This window comes from Cygnus atratus, chromosome 20 (genome assembly GCF_013377495.2).
Source record: "Cygnus atratus isolate AKBS03 ecotype Queensland, Australia chromosome 20, CAtr_DNAZoo_HiC_assembly, whole genome shotgun sequence".
Lineage (NCBI taxonomy): Eukaryota > Metazoa > Chordata > Aves > Anseriformes > Anatidae > Cygnus > Cygnus atratus.
In genome coordinates, this window is record NC_066381.1 from 10,412,840 (window position 1) to 10,431,053 (window position 18,214).

General features: G+C 47.9%; 1 protein-coding gene across 1 annotated transcript; it reads left to right on the plus strand.

Annotated features, from left to right (window-relative positions):
* Positions 1–887: 887 nt before the first annotated feature.
* On the plus strand, positions 888–14,798 carry VEZF1 (vascular endothelial zinc finger 1). The gene is made up of 7 exons (XM_035560863.2): positions 888–1,159; positions 6,127–6,824; positions 7,519–7,582; positions 8,577–8,760; positions 9,559–9,759; positions 11,991–12,035; positions 12,379–14,798. The coding sequence occupies exons 1-7, from the start codon at positions 1,127–1,129 to the stop codon at positions 12,804–12,806; spliced, it is 1,653 nt and encodes a 550-aa protein (XP_035416756.1). The 5' UTR covers positions 888–1,126; the 3' UTR covers positions 12,807–14,798.
* Positions 14,799–18,214: the final 3,416 nt, after the last annotated feature.

Sequence of the window (18,214 nt, forward strand, 5' to 3'; positions counted from 1 at the left end):
GAATCCTGGGGGGCAGCTCTCATGGCCTCAGTTCCCAGAGCCGGCCCTTTTCTGTGACCCGAGGTCTAGCTGTAAAAAAAAAACCCCTCGTGTTGTGGCGTTTGCTCGTGTGCTTCCCGCGACTGCCGAGGACAAGCCAGGCGCTGCCCTGAGGAGGCCACCGAGGCGGCGTCCCCGGTGTCCCCGCACCCGGTGCCCCTCAGCGGGGAGCCGGGCCCGCTCCCTCTGCCTCTGAGGGCCGCGCTCGCCGTGTGTAAACACGTAATTAACGGTAAGCGCACGCTTAATTGCTTGCGGCTTAGATTTGCATCCAGGTGCTGCGTTCCACACGCCTCGGATCCAACCCAACGCGCCAGGGCGTGTGTGTGTGTGTGTGTGGGGGGGGGGAACCAGGGGGGAGCGGCGGGGCCGCCTCACGGAGCTCGGCCCCGGGACCCGCCGGGGGGCGCGGCCCGGCCGTGCTGAGGGCGCCCCGGGGCCGAGCCGCCCCCGCGGCTCCCTCCCCGTGCGGCGGGCGGGCGGGCGGGCGGGGAGGGAGCGAAGGAGGGCGAGGGGAGGGGAGAGGCAGGCAGGGAGGAGAGGAGAGGGAGGGGAGGGGAGGGCGGCGCGGCTCGGCCCCCGCCCGGGGCGGCGGCGGCGGCGGCTGCTGCCACCACCGCCACCAGCCGGGGCCGCGGCCCCTCGCCCGCTCCTCCATCTTCTCTCGCCACAGCTCGCCTCGGCTTCCCCAGCCGGGACCGGCCCATTGCCAGCCCCGCGGGGGGGGCGGCCTGCCCGCCGCGCCTCCCCGGCCCCGCCGCCCGGCCCCGCCGCCCCCGCCGCCCGGCCCCGAGCCCCGCGCCCGCCCCGAGCCTTGAGGAGCGCCGGGGGCGGCGCCGCGGCGATCCGGGCCCGCGCCGCCCCGCCGGGCCGCGGCGCCGCCGCCTCCCCCCTGCGGGCCGCAGTGGTGCAGCCCGGAGGTTAGCGGAAGCGGCCGCTCGGCGCTGCCATGTTGAGCCGCCGCCGCCGCCGCCGCTTTGTTGTCGGCTCCATGTAGCTGCGGCCCGGCGCAGGAGGGGGGGGCACCGCGCCGCACCGAGCCGCCCGCCCGCCGCCGCCCGCCCGCCGAGGCCGGGACGCCCCCGCCATGGAGGCCAACTGGACCGCGTTCCTCTTTCAGGTGAGGCCCCGCCGCCGCCGCTGCCCGCGTCCCCGTCCCCCCCCCCCCCCCTCCGCCCGCCCTCCTCCTCCTCCTCCTCCTCCTCCTCCTCCCTCGGCGGCCGCGGGGCTCCCCGCTAGGCCGGGGCTGTCACTCAGCGCCGCCGCCCGGCCTCCCGCCCGCCTCCCCCGGCACGGCCCCGCTCCGCTGCCCCGCGGCCGGGACCCGCTCCCCGCCCGCGGCTCCCCCCCCCCCGACACCCCTCCCCGGGCGGGGGGGGGGGGGGGGGCGTTTATTTTTATTTTCCTCGAGCGAGCGATGTTCGTCGGCATCGTTTTTATATATTTTTTTGAACTTTTTCCTTTCGCCCCCAGGCAGACAAAACCGCCTTTATTTTAGTTTATTTATTTATTTATTTTGTTTTCTCCCCCCCGAAAAAAAAAAGCACAGCAGAAAGGCAGCAGCCGCCCGGCCCCAGCAGACCCCGCTGCCACAGCCCGCGGCCGGGGGCACGAATTAATCCCTCCTTCCCCGGCCGGCTGCCGGCGCCTTGTTTTCGTTTAAAAAAAAACAGGCAGCGAGAGGCCGGGGCAGGACCCGGAGAGCCCCCGGTGCCGGTCCCGGTGCCGGTTCCCCGAGCCCCGGACCCCTCCCGGGGCTTTTATTTTTTTTTTTTTAAATTATATATATATTTTTTTTGCCGGCTCTCCGCCGCGCCGCGTTGGTTTTCGCCTCCTTTTGCCCCCCCCCCCTTTTTTTTTTTTTTTAACGTTGAAATGCGCGACCAGGGAAATAAATAAATAAATAAATAAATAAATAATAAAGGCGGGCGGGCACGCATCACCTCTGCCGAGGTAAAACGAGCCTCTTCGCGAGCGCCCGGCTGCTTACTCACTGCCCGCCGCTGGGATCGGCGCCCGCGGCCGGGGCTGAGCGAAGGGAGCGGGGCAGGGCCCCCCCCCCCCCACCCCCGGACCCCCCTGGACCCTCCGCCAGGGCCGGGCCGGTCGTTGTCCCCACCGGGCACCTGATGTCCCCCCAGCCCAGGGCCTGATGTCCCCCGAGCAGGGCACTTTCGGCTTCCCTTTGGCACCCGGCTGAGCCGTTCGGGGCAGAATCGCCCTGAGGCGGGCAGCAGGGCGCTGCAGCAGCCGCCCGGAGCGGTGCGAGGCAGCACTTCCACGCACCGTCCAGCTCCTCGCCGCCTGCCCTCGGTTTTGGGGCGGGTGCTGTGTTGCCGAGCGGCGGGGGGTCCCGCTCCGGTTCGGTAGCGGGTTGCGCTGCTTTTAATTAGGAGTCGGCAGCGCGCTTTGCCGCCGCGCGGTTTTGTGCGGCTTGGAAGCATCTCCACAGAAGTGTGACGTGGAAATTTTCCTCGTGCCCCCCCCCCCCCCCAGCAATAAAGCCGTAAGGCCTGCCAATAAATGCTGAATATTATTTCTTGAGTCACTGTATTAAACCCGAGGATTTAGGATGGGAGCATCCTGATGCACCCAGCAGACAGCACTGTAAAGTGCTTTTCTTCTTTCTGCTCTTAAGCTTTTCTTCTTTCTGTTCTTACCAACAGCGTGACAGCCAAAATCCAAAAGATTAGTTAAAATTAGTAACAAAAAGTGAATTTAACCCCCCCCCCGCAGCCCCTTCCCCGCCATCAGTTAACTAACTAAACCCAGTGACCAAATACGCACACAAATTATTTGTTGAGGACTTTTACTAAACGTACTTTCCAGCTGTTGCAGGATTTCTAAGGGAAGGTTAATTTACAGCGTGTAAAACTGTAACTTCTGGCAAACTGCTTCTAGAGAAGGTTTCAATGTCTCAGTGTTGGTCTCGCTAGCAATGGGACGTGTAACTGTAAACTGCTCTTTCCAAATAAAGTTACTGGGTTGTGCTTAGGTGGCATGCTGACGGATTGTATCTTCTGAAAGAAACGATTACAGTGTTGAATAAGCAGTTCTTGTTTGGATCTTGTTAGTCCCTGAAATGCGGGTTTTGAAACCGCTTTTAGTATCTGCTCGGAAAGTGAAAGTTGTATCTGTTGGTGTTAGGAGGAATCATCCATCAAACAGGGTATTCAAGATATGACTCACGCTAATTTGTTGCTCTCGCATTAAGGCTTGAGTGCAAAAATCTTTTAGCCTCTGGCACTGGAAGTTCGTGGTGCCACATCCTACCACTCTGGGTCACGAATTGCGGATTTCTTATTTACTGCCCCCCAGGAAAGAAAGATTTAGTGATAGACGAGGGTGTTTTGCATGAGAGCCTGTCCCAGGCGATCAAAATCTGGCAAAAAATGTTGACTTGACATTAGTGCTAGGTCAAGTAAAACTGCGTTCCGTGCCTGGATGAAAACGGCTGGCGAGAGGCGCGCAGCAGGTGCTGTGTTCCCTTCTCGGGCAGCAAGTTAAAAAAATATAAAATAATAATTAAAAAAAAATAAAAATCCTGCCTGATCCTTTTTAAAATGCCCTTACTACAGACAGGCCTCGGATACCGAGGAATACTGGTGTTGCAGAAGGGCTCGTTGGAGAGCGCTGCTAATAACCCCGCTGAGCTGGGAACCACGCTAAGCAGGCTTATATAAGAGCGGCTTCGTAGCACGTAGCCCGATGAATACACATTGTCCCGCGTCCAGTGCCTGCATCCCTCCGGCGGGAGCGGGCGCATCGTTACCTCCGAGTGCTGGTGATACTTTAAGGCTTAAAAATACCCGTAAACTGCACAGGTTTGAACCTTGTCCAAAGGATTTGGGCTCCCTATTATCCGATCTGCTAGCTCTGCCTTTGAAACCGTATCTCTGGAGCTATCCTTAGGTGCTCTTAAGTGTCTTCTGATGCAGTTAACAACATTGTTTAATGCTTATTTAAAGTTGGCTGTAAAACATCGCAGACTTTTTTTTTCAAATTAAACTTGCATTTAAGTACACAACTTGCTTAACGCTGTGCTTTCGATGTGTTCGGTGCATGTTCCGTTCATTCCCGTGCAACGTAGATGTCACGACCGCGCTTTAAAAACCCGGCAAATAAAATCCGCAGCTGTCGCTCAAGCCAGGCAAAAGTTTACCGGAGAGGATGAAGCGAGAGCCGTGCCCTGCTCGGCAGCGTAACCTCCAGGCGAGCTCTGCCCTTCCCTCTTTAGCAATCCCTCCTGCGACACAGCCCCGCAGGCTGGTGTTTGCGGTGGCTGCAGCGGTGCGGCCGCGCTCAGCCTACCCGCTGCAGCCCTTCAGCACAGATAAAGGTGGACGGGCTGTCCCAGGCCTTAACGATTCCAGCAAGTCTTGTCCCGTGTTACCGTGCCGAACCCGGGCTAGTTTCCCGTCAGCTAGGCTCGCGGTGTTACGGAGCACGTATTCCTGCCCACGTGGGTTAGTGTTTGTATCCACCAGTGGCTTTTATCCAGAGATCGTCGGCACCGCGCTCCCGAGAAAGGAGTAGCTGAGGCGCCGCGGGGCGCGGCCGCATGGCAGAGCAGGACACGACTACCTGGAGCCGAGGGAGAGGCAGATAAACCGCCGGCTGGACGCGCCGCAGTCGCTGCTCGGGATTGTGAGAGGCAAAGGGACGGGATGTAACTGAGGAGAAGTCCCAGAGCCCGCTTCGAGAAATCCTGACTTCTCGAAAGGATGCCAAGCATTTCATTAACGTAGGGAGAGCCTGAGCTTGGGCGTGCTTCGTAAAACTGTCCGTCCTAAGCTGAAATAAAAGGAGGCACGGTGGGGGCTGCAAGCAGGCAGTGTTTTACCCGGCTCTCCTGGCCTCAAGCCATGCTGCACAGTGTGTCTGGTGAAGGAAGCCGTAGGAAAAAGTCCTGGGAGGCAGCGGTGCTGCTCCGATGGGAACGCCAGTTCCCCAAACTCGGCTTCAGGCCTGGCGCGCCCCGCTGATAACCAGACTGGGGTCAAACTGGGCTGCTGGGACCGAGGCACGTCTCGAATGCAGATGCGCTGAAGGTGCCGGAGTGATTTATTTTAATGCTCCTGTAGGCTGAATTGGTCTGCGTGGTTTCTGAACCACTTCAAATTTGTTTCTGCCAGCGTTTTGTCCCGGTCTAGCTGGATGAGCGTTGAGAACAGCATTTTCTGTCTCAGAATAAACAGCACTCAACGCCCGTGTGGCTGCAGCGTGGCCGAGGGGCGTTTGCCCTGGTACTGGCGGGGTCTCCCTCTGCCTTTTCCCCGCAGCTTCTCCCCCCGCTCCTGTAGCTCCCAGTCGCTCAGTATCGGCTGTTCTCGAGCAGCTCGGAGGTCTTCCTGTCCCCGTGTTCCCCAGGATCCGGACACCTCCCAGAGCTCATTGATTAGCTTCCCTCCCGTCCCAGAACTCTGCCGGTGAAGAGAAGACCTCTCCTTAGCTGCCAGGCACAAAGTGGTCAGGAACCAGCGTGCCAGGGGCCTGCCCGGCGTACAAGTGCTGCTTTAGGCAGCTCCCCACCCGAGCTGCGTCGGCCTCCGTGCCAGCACACTGCTCTGGGCACGGTGTTTAAATACGGTGGCTTATCGCATCCCGGCTCTCGGCGGCTGCAGCCTAATCCCCGGCGTGCAGTAAGCCCGGGTTAGGTTTAGAGGCGGGGCAGCGTTTTGCAACTCCCCTCGGTACATTCATAAGCTCCAAAGATAGTCCTGCCGGGGCACCTGATACGATCGTTAGTAAAACGAGTTATCTGTTATGTAAAGATCAGGCGATACGGGAGTAAAGATCTGACAAGCGCCTAGTTGTTTTCCATAAGAAACGTTGCCCTCCGGAAACTTAATTATTTGATTGTTACGGTGTGCGCCTTGCCACGCTTGCTCGCCACAGAATCTGTGCCGCGTGTGCATCGAAAGCGCGACTGGCTTTATCCTCCTCAAAAGAAAATCCTGTAACCTTTTGCAGTTGTACGTCAATGGCTTTCGGTCTAGAGTTTGCTTTCGTGTAGTCTGTAAATGCTCTCACCGCGTCAAAGCGAGCTCCCGTCCGTAGAATTTAAGTGTGAATGTTTGGTTTTAGGCACACGAAGCCTCACATCACCAACAGCAGGCAGCACAGAACAGTTTGTTGCCGCTCCTGAGCTCTGCTGTTGAGCCACCCGATCAGAAGCCGATTCTGCCCTTACCAATAACGCAGAAACCTCAGCCTGCACCAGAAACGTTAAAGGATGCTATTGTTGGGATTAAAAAGGAAAAACCTAAAACCTCCTTTGTGTGCACTTACTGCAGCAAAGCTTTCAGGGACAGCTACCATTTGAGGCGCCACGAGTCCTGCCACACGGGCGTAAAGTTAGTGTCACGGCCAAAGAAAACTCCCACGACGATGGTGCCCCTTATCTCGACCATCGCTGGTGACAACAGCCGAAGTTCGCTGGTTTCCACCATCGCGGGCATCCTGTCCACGGTCACTACGTCTTCCTCCGCCACCAACCCCAGCAGCAGCGCCGGTGCCACGGCCATGTCAGTGACTCAGACGGTGAAGAAGCCCAGCAAGCCCGTTAAGAAGAACCACGCTTGTGAGATGTGCGGGAAGGCCTTCAGGGATGTGTACCACCTCAACCGGCACAAGCTGTCCCACTCGGATGAAAAACCCTTCGAATGTCCCATTTGCAATCAGCGCTTCAAGAGAAAGGATCGCATGACCTACCACGTGAGGTCTCACGAAGGTGGCATCACGAAACCCTACACCTGCGGTGTTTGTGGAAAAGGCTTCTCGAGGTACCATGTAGAAAATCCCAGGCGAGCTCAAGTATTGGCTTCTCATAACCAGGCAGGGCTGAGCTATCGTAGCGAGGGGCTGGGAGGCGCAGGCCCCGCAGACGATGGGCGAGGGGATGAGGAAAGGAGCCTTGCTTACCTCTAGGGCCCCGATCTCGGTCTGAGCCAGGTGGGCGGTGAGCGAGAGCGGCCCCTCTTTTGATGACAGTGTTTTTGAAATGTCGTCACGACCTCAGGGCACATGTCTGTGTCACCGGTGGTGGTCGCACAGCCCCTTCACCGGCCGTGGCAGAGGTCAGGGGCCGAGCGGGGCACGGCAGGCCAGCTGCCTCCTCGTCTCCTCGCGAGGTTGAGGCGTGCTGACAGCACTGCAGGGAAGCTTGCGCTGCTGCTGGCTGCGCCTGCAACGCAGAAAACTTCCACCTCTAGAGCTGCTGACTTGTCGTCCATACACGAGGTAGAACCAAATTTCCAGGTGTAGAAGAACACGGTTGAGTTTCAAAGTGCAGGTTGGGTCTCGCATGTGTTACTCTAGCTAAAAGTCACCGGGTAGGTAAGGGGGCGTAGTTATTCCTGCCGTGCAGAGGGCTGGGGGCTGCAGGGGGTCGCCAGGTTCAGCACAGCTGGCCGAAGTGTCGCTGCTATCTGTTTGTAACAGTATGCATTTTCTTTTCTGTTCCTCTCTTTTTTGCAGGCCTGATCATCTAAGCTGTCACGTTAAACATGTTCACTCAACAGAGAGACCCTTCAAATGCCAAGTAAGGGCTAACATGATTTATTAAGAACAATGCATCGTGGTATAGTCAGAATCTCAGGGGAATAATCTTCCCAGAACCGTATTTGCTCCTGGACTTTCCTGTGGAGTGCAAGTTCAGGAATAAAGTCTCATCTGCATTACGTACCAGCTGTGCCGTGGTGCTGATGTAGGTGCAGAGGCAGTTTAAGAGGATGCAGTGGCTACGCCTGTAGGAAGATTAGCGGCTTTTTGCTTTCTTGGAGAGCAGTGTAGTTACGCTGCTTTATGACGCACTTATCTTAGCGCTAGGACTGTCACGGTGTCCTCAGCTCAGTGCTGGTTATTGCAGAAATGTGTGCAATGTCTTTCTCAATACATCCATTAAAATGGATTGGAGTAGTTGATTCCGGATCCGTTGTTTTGCTGGAACATGAACACAAGTTGGTGTCAGTTGATGACTTAGTATAAGGGAAGTAACTGGACTGCCCTCGAGCAATTAACTGTTTTGCTTGGAATATATATTCATGTTCCAACCTGCGTTTTAGTGACTCATCGTATTAAATGAAAGTTTTGTGTGGAAAGAACGGCGTTAGGAAAAGGTTTTGTTTCCCTGTTCTGATTTGGATAGAAACAGAAATAATCGAGCAATTTAAGATACTGAGTTCAGATTTGTGTAGTAAAATTGTATCAGATAGCAACTTTTCCTGTTCTAGGTGTTTTTTATAAGCAACCCCTGGCTTTGCTAGGTAAGGCAACCCACTATTTTAAGACCGCTCAAGTAGCATAGAGTAAGATTTTTGTCATCTCGTAAGCCAGCTTCCATTAAGCAGCTAGGTAACTTTCAGCCTCTGTTCAACAGTTTGATTTCGGTTTCTCATAAATGTAAGTAAAACTTGGGGTTGTCAGTGTGCCTAAGATACCCTGTGCACCTAGAGGGTAAAACGTACAACGGGCATGCAATTCGTACTGCAATGATACTGTCTGCACTTCAAGTATAATTGTTGTCCTTCATATAGACGTGCACTGCTGCCTTTGCCACCAAAGACAGACTGCGGACACACATGGTGCGCCATGAAGGAAAGGTATCGTGTAATATCTGTGGTAAACTTCTGAGTGCAGCATATATCACCAGCCACTTAAAGACACACGGGCAGAGCCAAAGTATCAACTGTAATACCTGTAAACAAGGCATCAATAAAAGTAGGTGAACGTTTTAAAAACATTTCTAATAACAATGTGTTTGCAAAGGGATTTGCCTTTGATTATGTTAAAATGCAAGAACATACCCATCCTGTGGGTATCCATGCCTATTAAAAATAGATATTGATAGCAGGATCTTCTTTAGCTCAAGGAATTGGCATACGTGGAATTGGTTTGCTGCTAGACTGCTACGGGGAATGTCTAAAATGCCTGATTGTTGAGCTTAATACGAAATTTGGATGTGAAATATTTTTCAAGGCATAAGGTTTCAGCTCTGGCTTCACCAGCCAGTTCATACGAGGCATTTACAGCAGTTGGTAGAGGTGGAAACGATGAGCTGTAATGTGGCCAGAGGGTAATAACATGCTGTTCTGTGATGTAAAGGTAAACTGAAAACTTTGTCATACTTGGAATAAAAAGTAAAAAGGCCTTTTACCAAAAAAAGAAAAATGTAGCTGAGGTTTAAAAAAAAAAATGGAATTTGCTAATTGGCTTGAGTTCTAGAGACTCACTGTAGTCTTTTATTTCAGTCTTCCTAAAATACAAATAAAATAATGAGAAGGGAGGTTCATTTTTGGCAGAAACCAGGTGTTCCTGATTTGCATTTTGTTTTTTAAACCTCGGAAAAGTAGTTTTATAAACTGCATAATTAATTATATGGTTTTAAACACCTCTGTGATTTTCCTCCTGGAATCCTGCGAGATTCCACGCACTCTTTTTGGAAGAAGCCTTTCTCATCTCAGCAGAAAACAGAGTAACTTTTCAAGGTGAATTTGTGTTCTTACTTAATTGGCATAGCATGCATGAGTGAAGAGACCAGCAATCAGAAGCAGCAGCAGCAGCAACAGCAGCAACAACAACAACAACAGCAGCAGCAGCAGCAGCAGCAGCAGCAACAACAGCAACAGCAGCAGCAGCAGCAGCATGTAACAAGTTGGCCGGGAAAGCAGGTAGAGACCTTGAGATTATGGGAAGAGGCCGTCAAAGCGAGGAAGAAAGGTAAAATGAAACAGTACTTACGGTCTTGGTTTTGTAGGCTAATGGAGTTTACAGTTATGTGGGGAGTTTCAGGTGTCAGAAAAGGATGCGTTACGTGACAAATTCATTCCCAGTGTTAGAAATAATAGCTAAAAACTAGAAGGAGGGTAACATTACCAAAATTAAGCTGTTAATGAACTCTTTATTACTTACTTCCCATTGGTCTCTGTGCTTAAATGTGTATGTAGCAGTCATCAATTATAAAGGGATGTTTGTATCTGCTCCAAGGCAAGAGTGTGTTTTTTTGACTTGCATGTGGTTTTGGGCTGTGTTTATGCATACTTACCAGTTGTTAACTTGTGTGCATATATATATTTACATGTATATATATACACACATACAACACCCTGTCTTTGCATCATCACTGGCTTGCATGTGAATGCTTTCTGTGTCCCTTCTCTTTTTTCTCTCCCAGTTTATTCCATTCACTTCATCCGTGACTTAATTGCATTTGCGTGAAGTTTTCTGGAACTCATAGAACTTACTCTTCCATCCCTCTTTTTATCACAAAATCAAGTAATAAGTGATAGTGCTTTTCATTATTGCTAGCACACAGCTTACATATGCTCATCCTACCGTAACTGAAATCGAATAGCTTCCTTTTGCTGGTCGATGTGTCGGTTTTATAAAGAATAGATTGCTTCAGTTTAGTGTCTTGTTTGGAGTATGGTAGTTTAAAGCTTCCCGCTACTGCTAGCTTATTCTTTTCACAACAGTTTGATTTCTAATGCCTATCATGTGTCTCCTGCGGATTACATGCTTTAGAAGAAGTTCTTAGTGACCGCTTGCTGCTTTTCACTAGCTGTTTTTAGTAATAAATGTTCTCGAGTCACCTTTTTTTCTTTTTCTCCTAAACTTCCTTTCAGTTTCTTCACTCTTTTTTTTTTTTCCTTTTCTAGGTCTTATTTATGTTTTAGGCTGCTAGCTCCTTTCTCCTAGATTGTTATTCCAATTGAATTCTGTGATTTGACAGTTTAGGACCAGTTTTAAAATGTGTTAAAATGTAGTAATAACAGACATTAGGTATGATCACTAAATGGATAAAGCAAATGAGTGTCAGATTTAGAAAATCTCTGAGTAACTTTCTTCTGCCTGTTCCTTCCTACGTCTTATTTGATCTTCCTTTCCTTTCTTACTGGGGTTATTGAACATACTTTAACAAAAACAGTGGGTTTGGACAGAGTGGTGGGCGAGGGAGGTGGGTAGGGAGAAGTGTTGTCAAATTGATGATATTGGTCTAACTTAACTGAAGTGGGAAAGGGGCACGGGGTGGGGCGTTTCTTTGTGTGTTACAGTGCTTGGAAGGTGAAGCTAGACCAGTCAGTGTCGTGCCTGTGTGCTGCTCTTTTCATGCTGGTTCTCCTGTGCTAGTGCCACCTGTTGTTTTGGCTTTACAACATTATATGGGATTTTTTTTTTTAGTCTAATGCTATTTATTTTCACTTTATTTTATTTTTTTTTACTCTTTCCCTTCCCTCCCACCCCTCCTAGATATGGACTTTGAAGAACCAACAGTAACCCTTGAATGGGGCTAATGTTGCTTTCAAAGTTAACTCTGTCTTGGTACATTTGTATTGCCCGAGTGGCAAGAGTGGACTCTTTGCTCCTGGCTTACCTCCTGAAACGTGGGTGTAGACTGAGCTTGGTGTCCTACCCTACAAATGTGGAATAAGACACGTCTTAGAAGTGCCGTAATGTTGACATAGAATATATTTTTGTCGGTTTCTCTAGCAGCCATCCCTTTCCTTTACCCACGTCCACCAGCCCACTTCTGTTTTTGGAGCCTTCTAGTTTGGGTAGCCGGCAGGTGGTGCTGATGCCTAGTGATCCCTCCGCTGCGTCCCGGACCACCGGTGCCCGCTCCACCAGTGCCCAGCCCTGCTAGACCCCACCGGGACCAGGGCCGGGCACTGGCCACCTGGGTCTTCCTTGTTCGGCACTTAATTCCTGCTTACTGCAAAACAGAGTAAACCAAACCAAACCTTGGTGTGCGACTGTAGCTTGTGTGAAAGCTGAGGAGATGATGGGGGTTGAAAAATCTACTGACTGGGTAGCCGTGAATATTGCTAAGTAGAAGTACTGTGCTCAGTGGGACGACTTAGTAGGAATAATTAAGACTGAAATAAGCAGGTAAATATTGAAACGAGCTTTGCTTATCAGTCCCTAATAATGACTTTTTAAAACCTTCACAGAATGTCAGTTCACCTTTGAGAAGGCTATAGAGTACGTACCATTCGGTATGTACACTCTCTCCTCTATTTATAATGTTCCTCTTGGGAGGATTTTTTTGATTGTACGATACTGTTTTAATGAACGTCGAAACCCTCTTTATAAGACAACCTCGCTTGACTTCCCAGGAAAAAATATCGAATTCAAATGAACTGCATGAGAGTTTATATTTCTTTAGGCTATAGAATGTTAACAGTTTTAACTTACTAATAATTCCTAAAGCAAATGATTCCAGAATTTGTATCTGTACTTGTTTGATTTTTGTTTTGTTTTGTTCAGTTTTTTTTTTAAATCTTGTCCATGGTTTTTTATGTGTTAAAAACTTTTTGTCTTTTTATGTCTCATTTTTAGAAGCTGCTAACTTGTGCCAAACCTCCACTGCTGCTACTACGCCTGTGACTCTTACTACTCCATTCAATATAACGTCCTCTGTGGCTTCTGGGACTATCACAAACCCAGTCACAGTGGCAGCTGCAATGAGCATGAGAAGTCCAGTAAATGTATCAAGTGCAGTTAATATATCCAGTCCGATGAACCTAGGGCATCCTGTAACTATAACAAGTCCGTTATCCATGACATCTCCATTAACGCTCACCACACCAGTCAATTTACCCACCCCAGTAACCGCTCCAGTGAATATAGCGCATCCAGTCACTATAACATCTCCCATGAACCTCCCCACACCGATGACGTTAGCTGGTCCGTTAAATATAGCGATGAGACCAGTAGAGAGCATGCCTTTCCTGCCCCAGGCCTTGCCCACGTCTCCTCCCTGGTAAAGAATTTCTAAACAGTATTAAAAAGGATTGAAATGGAATCCTTACCAGCAGTTCTTTTTTGGGGTTTGTTTTTTTGTTTTTGTTTTGTTTTGTTTGTTTTGTTTTATTGTTTTTTTTTAGTTAATAATAAATTCAGACTAAGACACTGGGGCAACATGCACCATCGGAGACCATAGTAGCATCTTCCCCTGTTGATTTGGCTCACATGGTTCAACCTTGAGTTTCACTGGAGCACTTCATTTAAAGTAAGTTTTACCTTCTAGCTGACTGATGCTGAATTAGAGCAGATACATATTTGCCAGAGTTTTGTTTTGTTTTTCCTTAAGAAAGTCATTAAAAAACAGTTTTATGTTTTGTCCCCCAAATAACTTAGAAAATTATTTTAATCTAAACACTAGCAAAGACCCCTTGGATGTGGATGGCTGATTTTAACTTGCCAGTCGTTAAGTCCACTGTTTCTGGGCTAGTGTAGAATCTTCGTCTGTGTTGATGGTTTTTTTTTTGGTTTTGTTTTTTTGTTTTTGTTTTATTTTTTGTTTTATTTTTTTTAAATGAGTAAATGCATTACAATGTTGTCATTTAAAAAAATGCATTTTGGATTAAATATGCATTTTACCTTTGGGAATATGATAATTTCAGGCAGCATTCCCTATGGGAAAGGTGATACCAGCTCTGATATGCAAAGCATATGATAACTTATCATTCTAACTTCAACATATAATAGGGATTGTGACCTGATATTTGGAGATGTAAATATTACCCAACATATTACCCTAAGGGAATATAGCATTGTAGTCAACATTTTTTAAAAAAAACTGTTATTGTTTGGTGAGAAACAGCCATGGCTGACAGAAGAGGAGTCGAAATGTATGTAAACATGGTCTCTGAACAGTCAGACCCCTATGGGACTCTTACCTAGGAGCAAAAGGAGTGCTTTGAAACTTAAGAAATATTGCTTTAAGCTGGAAGATTCTGGAGGCACTGGGTATGATTTTTATGCCCTCTGCTTCCCAATCAAAACCTGCTGGTGTTACAGCAGGGGACAGACGTGTTAGTTGTTCACTAGAAGTTTTGTCTTATATTAAATTGTATACAGTTTTTATTCTAACCACTAACTAGGTAGGATGCCCCTTCAGGACAAGCAGAGAGCGTCTTTTAATTTCTCCCCTATTTCTTAATCAAGTGTTGTGCAAATCTGTTCAACTTTGTAAATATTTGCAAACATCATCATTTTTACGTTATTCTTCTATTGTGTTAACACATTTCTATCAATTTGTGGGAGTTCTGGGATGATGGTTTGAGCTGTCCAGCCCAGAACTTCTCCACAAATGGTCACACATGTTTAAGCTACATGTGCTTTTTATTTCTTAACCTGTTTATCTGTACATAACGTAGAAAGCGAAATCTAGGGAAACAGATATACTTTCTAGACTATCATGTCACATATTCACGTTTTAAAACTTTGTTTTTAAAAAAAAAGAAAACACCCTAAAACCAAGACTCTACATTTAAAAAAAAAAAATTTACAGTTGAGATGTTTTTATTTTAATGAAGCTGAAAGCTATGGAGATTAGTGTGTGTGCATTTTCACAGAGTGCTAGCAGGACTGACTAGTCAAAATGGACTGCTTCCGTTTCTACCCTGCCGTGTCAGTACAAGCAGTGATTGCCAGACTTTGGGTCAGGTGACAGGTATCTGTATCATTACGTGAAACTGTTCTAGGGGCTTGGACTACATAGTAAAACAAAAACAACAAAAAAATAGAGCTTAGTGTAAAATAATTTTATAAATGATCTTTTGTACTTTAGGACATCAAATTGTACAACTTTTGTATATATAAAAGCTTAGGAACTTTCTGTTTAGCAGAAAGGAAACACATTCCTACACTTTTAATGTATATGTTTGTTATAATGTCCATGTAAACATATGCCCTATGTTTGTGCCTTTTAATTAGTTTGTCTCAATAAACAAAAATGTAGAGAAGAATATGTAGCTATGACTTTGTTACCACTGTTCTTACTCCAGATGTATAGAGGTCTTCGTTTTTGCACTGTGTAGAGCATTGCGTGCAGACAGCTGCATGACTTAGGCTGGTACGGCCACAACGAGGCACGTGAGTTGAATGCACCCCGGCAAAAAAATCTTCCTCCCGTAGCATAGAGCAGCCCGCGCCGCGGGGCGCTGCATGTTGGGATGTGTAGTTCCCAAGCCATCTCCGTTACCCACGCCAACGATACCAACTTGCACCAGTTTTACATAGCAGGCATAGCCGTCTGGGTCTGGGCAAACCGCAGATGACCCTTAGGTGAAGTTTGGGTGTCCCTGAGCTTAACAAACAAAAGCGTTAAAAGCCAATGTGAAAATGTGTACTAGAAGTGGTTATCTATGAATTACTTACAATAAACAGGTGTGAGACTTAATTGTATGTTGTCAATTACTATAGTATTGACAGGGGATCCTCCGCACAGCTAGCGTGCCCCGCTGGCGCTATTTTTATCCCAGCAGTGGCAGTAGAGCAAACACATTAAACACTGGCACGGAAATTTTTCAGTGTGACAGAGACTTCCCAAACCACTAAGCATGGTGCTTTTAGCCTGGGATAGGAAAAGGGCTGTTTCCTTTCTATTTTCTGTTGGTTCTGCTCGACCGTACCTGGTTTATGTCCACAAAGCCACATTAGCTAATTGTCAACCTGTTTCATCTGTACTTGGGTAAACATTTGCATTGTGCTGTGCATAAACGGTTCCGAGGTGTGCTCCTTAGCTGTCTCAGTGCAGACGTTAATTTCACTTGTAATGCCATCGTCTGAAATACATTAAGCCGTACTCTGACAACCGAAAGCTACCTGGTCAAGTGGTTTGTACAGCAGGCGGGCCACCTTCCGATCAGTGCTTCGCCTGCAGCACGAGGAGGCAGCGAGGCCAGCTGCTGTCGGAGGCGCCGTGCGGGTTACACAACAGCACCGGGTGATTTATATGGCAACTCGTGTCACTGCAGCGCCGGGAAATGAAGGCTGTAAGAAAATGGTAGGCCTGAAGAACAGATGCTTCTGCTACACCGAGTGAGTTTCTCTGCAGCTGATACGCTCAGCCTAGTTTATTTCTCGGAAACTTTGAGGCTGGATCTGGTCCAACCTCCAGGGAAGCGTATTGCCGCCGCTGATGTGAGTGGGCTTTATATCGAGCCCGTTCAGGTCTCCGATTGCAAGTAGTTCAATAGGGTTTTTATTTTTTTCTTCTTAAGTTTCCATAAGCACTCAGTATGAGGTAACAGCATTGACTGAAGGTTCTGGAGTTGAGTTTTGCCTTGGAAGGATTTGTGCTGTGGAAAGGCAGAGCAGTCAGATCAGTGACACCAAAACTCAGCCTCTGCGCAAGAACCTGCGGGGGGACTGCTTTTGTGCTGGCTGCACGCTCCCGGGGAGGTGGGCCAGCAGGAAGTAAGTATTACAGCTCAGCTACCGAGGCTGCCATGAAACTGTGTAAACGACTCGCCTCAGGCCTGTTTGTTCTTTATTTGCAATGCCCACAACTTTCAGAGGGTGTTTGGGGTGAGCAGAAATCTGGGATTTGGCTATTACGTTCTTGCCCTTGGAGAGTTATACCTAAGTGTTGTAAATTGGCAACTTCCTTCTGTTTAGTCCAAGGTAGATCACAGATGAGAGAGAAAAATGTGTGTGTTATTCTTAGCATATGAGTTAAATTCTATTTGCCATTGTTCACAAAAGATCTTTCCCATCATACAATGACTTTCTCTTTAGAGTGCCAGAAGAAGGAGTATTTAATGTTTGCATTTTTCCAACAGAGGTTTAAAGAAAAACACCAATAAATAAACAAATAAATAAAAAGAATAAGCTGTTTAGTTGTACCAATCCCACATTACATAAAGGGGCAGGGGTTGCCTGGGGATTACTTAGGGGCATTTAGTGGTGGTGATAAACCTCCAAATTTCTGCTCGCTCTTTGCTTACTTTTATTTTAGAAATGGTCACTGAATCATATTTTGAAAACTGCTTGGGGGTAATTTTCAGAGCTGTCAGGGTTAGATCCCACCAAAGAAAGAAAGAGGGAAAATGCGGATTTAAAGAACAAACAGGCTTTTTGAAGCATCCAATACTCAGATTTTTTTTTTTAATTTTATTACCTGGGATCCCCATGTGGGAGCTGAGTTCTCGAAAAGCAGACCACAGTTTTTTGCTGGAGAGTCCTGACAACACCTGCCGTGGTTTATCGGTGACTTTAGTTTATCCAGCTCACAAACAGATTTAACAGTATTTTCAAAAGGCACCTCCTAAAAACACTTCAGATTTGTAAATGCCTCTGAGAAGTCTCTTTCTTAGTGCTTAATTGGACCTTTTAACCAGTGCTCCTTAGGACAAATAGTAAGTATAAAAATAAATCTGTCATTATCGTGAGGCAGAATAAAACTTAAACTAAGTCCCTTTCTACCTATTACTTAATTCATCGTGTTTATACTTATTGCTTATCCTTGCATCACTCGCTCTCAGCTTCCAGAGCAGCAACCGAAGGGAGACAGAGGAACTACGTGCTAATTTTTATGTCAAAAATAGCTTTCACCTTTAAAAGCACAAGGCTCAATGACTGCTTTCTAATTAGAAAAAGAATGCTTGAGCTTCTACTGCGAATCCATTTTATGGCTGTGTTAAAATCTGACTGTCAACTCCTGGTTAAAATTTAGTACTGAGGTCCTGACCTAGAAACAAACCTTTTTTTGGTATTGGATTGGAAAAAGTATTTCAGCGCTAAGAAAAACTAAGCCAGGCAGTCCAACTAGCTCCCCTGTCGCCGGCTAGTGAGAGAGTTAACAGCGAATTGTTTCAGCTTACGTCGTATTGCCCTGAAGTCCAGGTAAGACTGCTGGGAAAGCTGGGCTTATGTTTTTCAAAATAATAAATAGATTTTTTTGGTTCTTGGGTTTCTGGGCTAATCTGAACCATTTTAAAAAGGCCTGGGTTTTTCTTTAAGGATGCGTAAATGCTTTTTGAAAGTCAGACATCTTTAGAACATTTCAGGGTGGGCATCTGAAACTACTGCTTGTATCAGAGAGTGTAGACCTTTGCTGTCCTTACCTTAAAAAAGAAAATCAATCAATCTAGTAAAAAATACAAGGGGTCTTCAGAATGTGTTTTTCAGAACAGGCAGAAATACTCCATTTACCTTTTCACATGGTTGTTGCTGCCAGCTGTCAAACAAAAACTTGTGTTTTGTGTTTCCCATGCAAGGTTTTGTTTGCTTGTTTGTTTTTCCCCCAAGGGATTTATCAACTTAGTTGGAACTGGCTGAATTAAATTCACTATTTTAAGTCTTAATAGTTGTGCATTTCTTTCCCCATTTCTTCTGACTTGCTGTCATTAGCAGCTACGGCCCGTATCAAAGGCCAGTAAAGAAA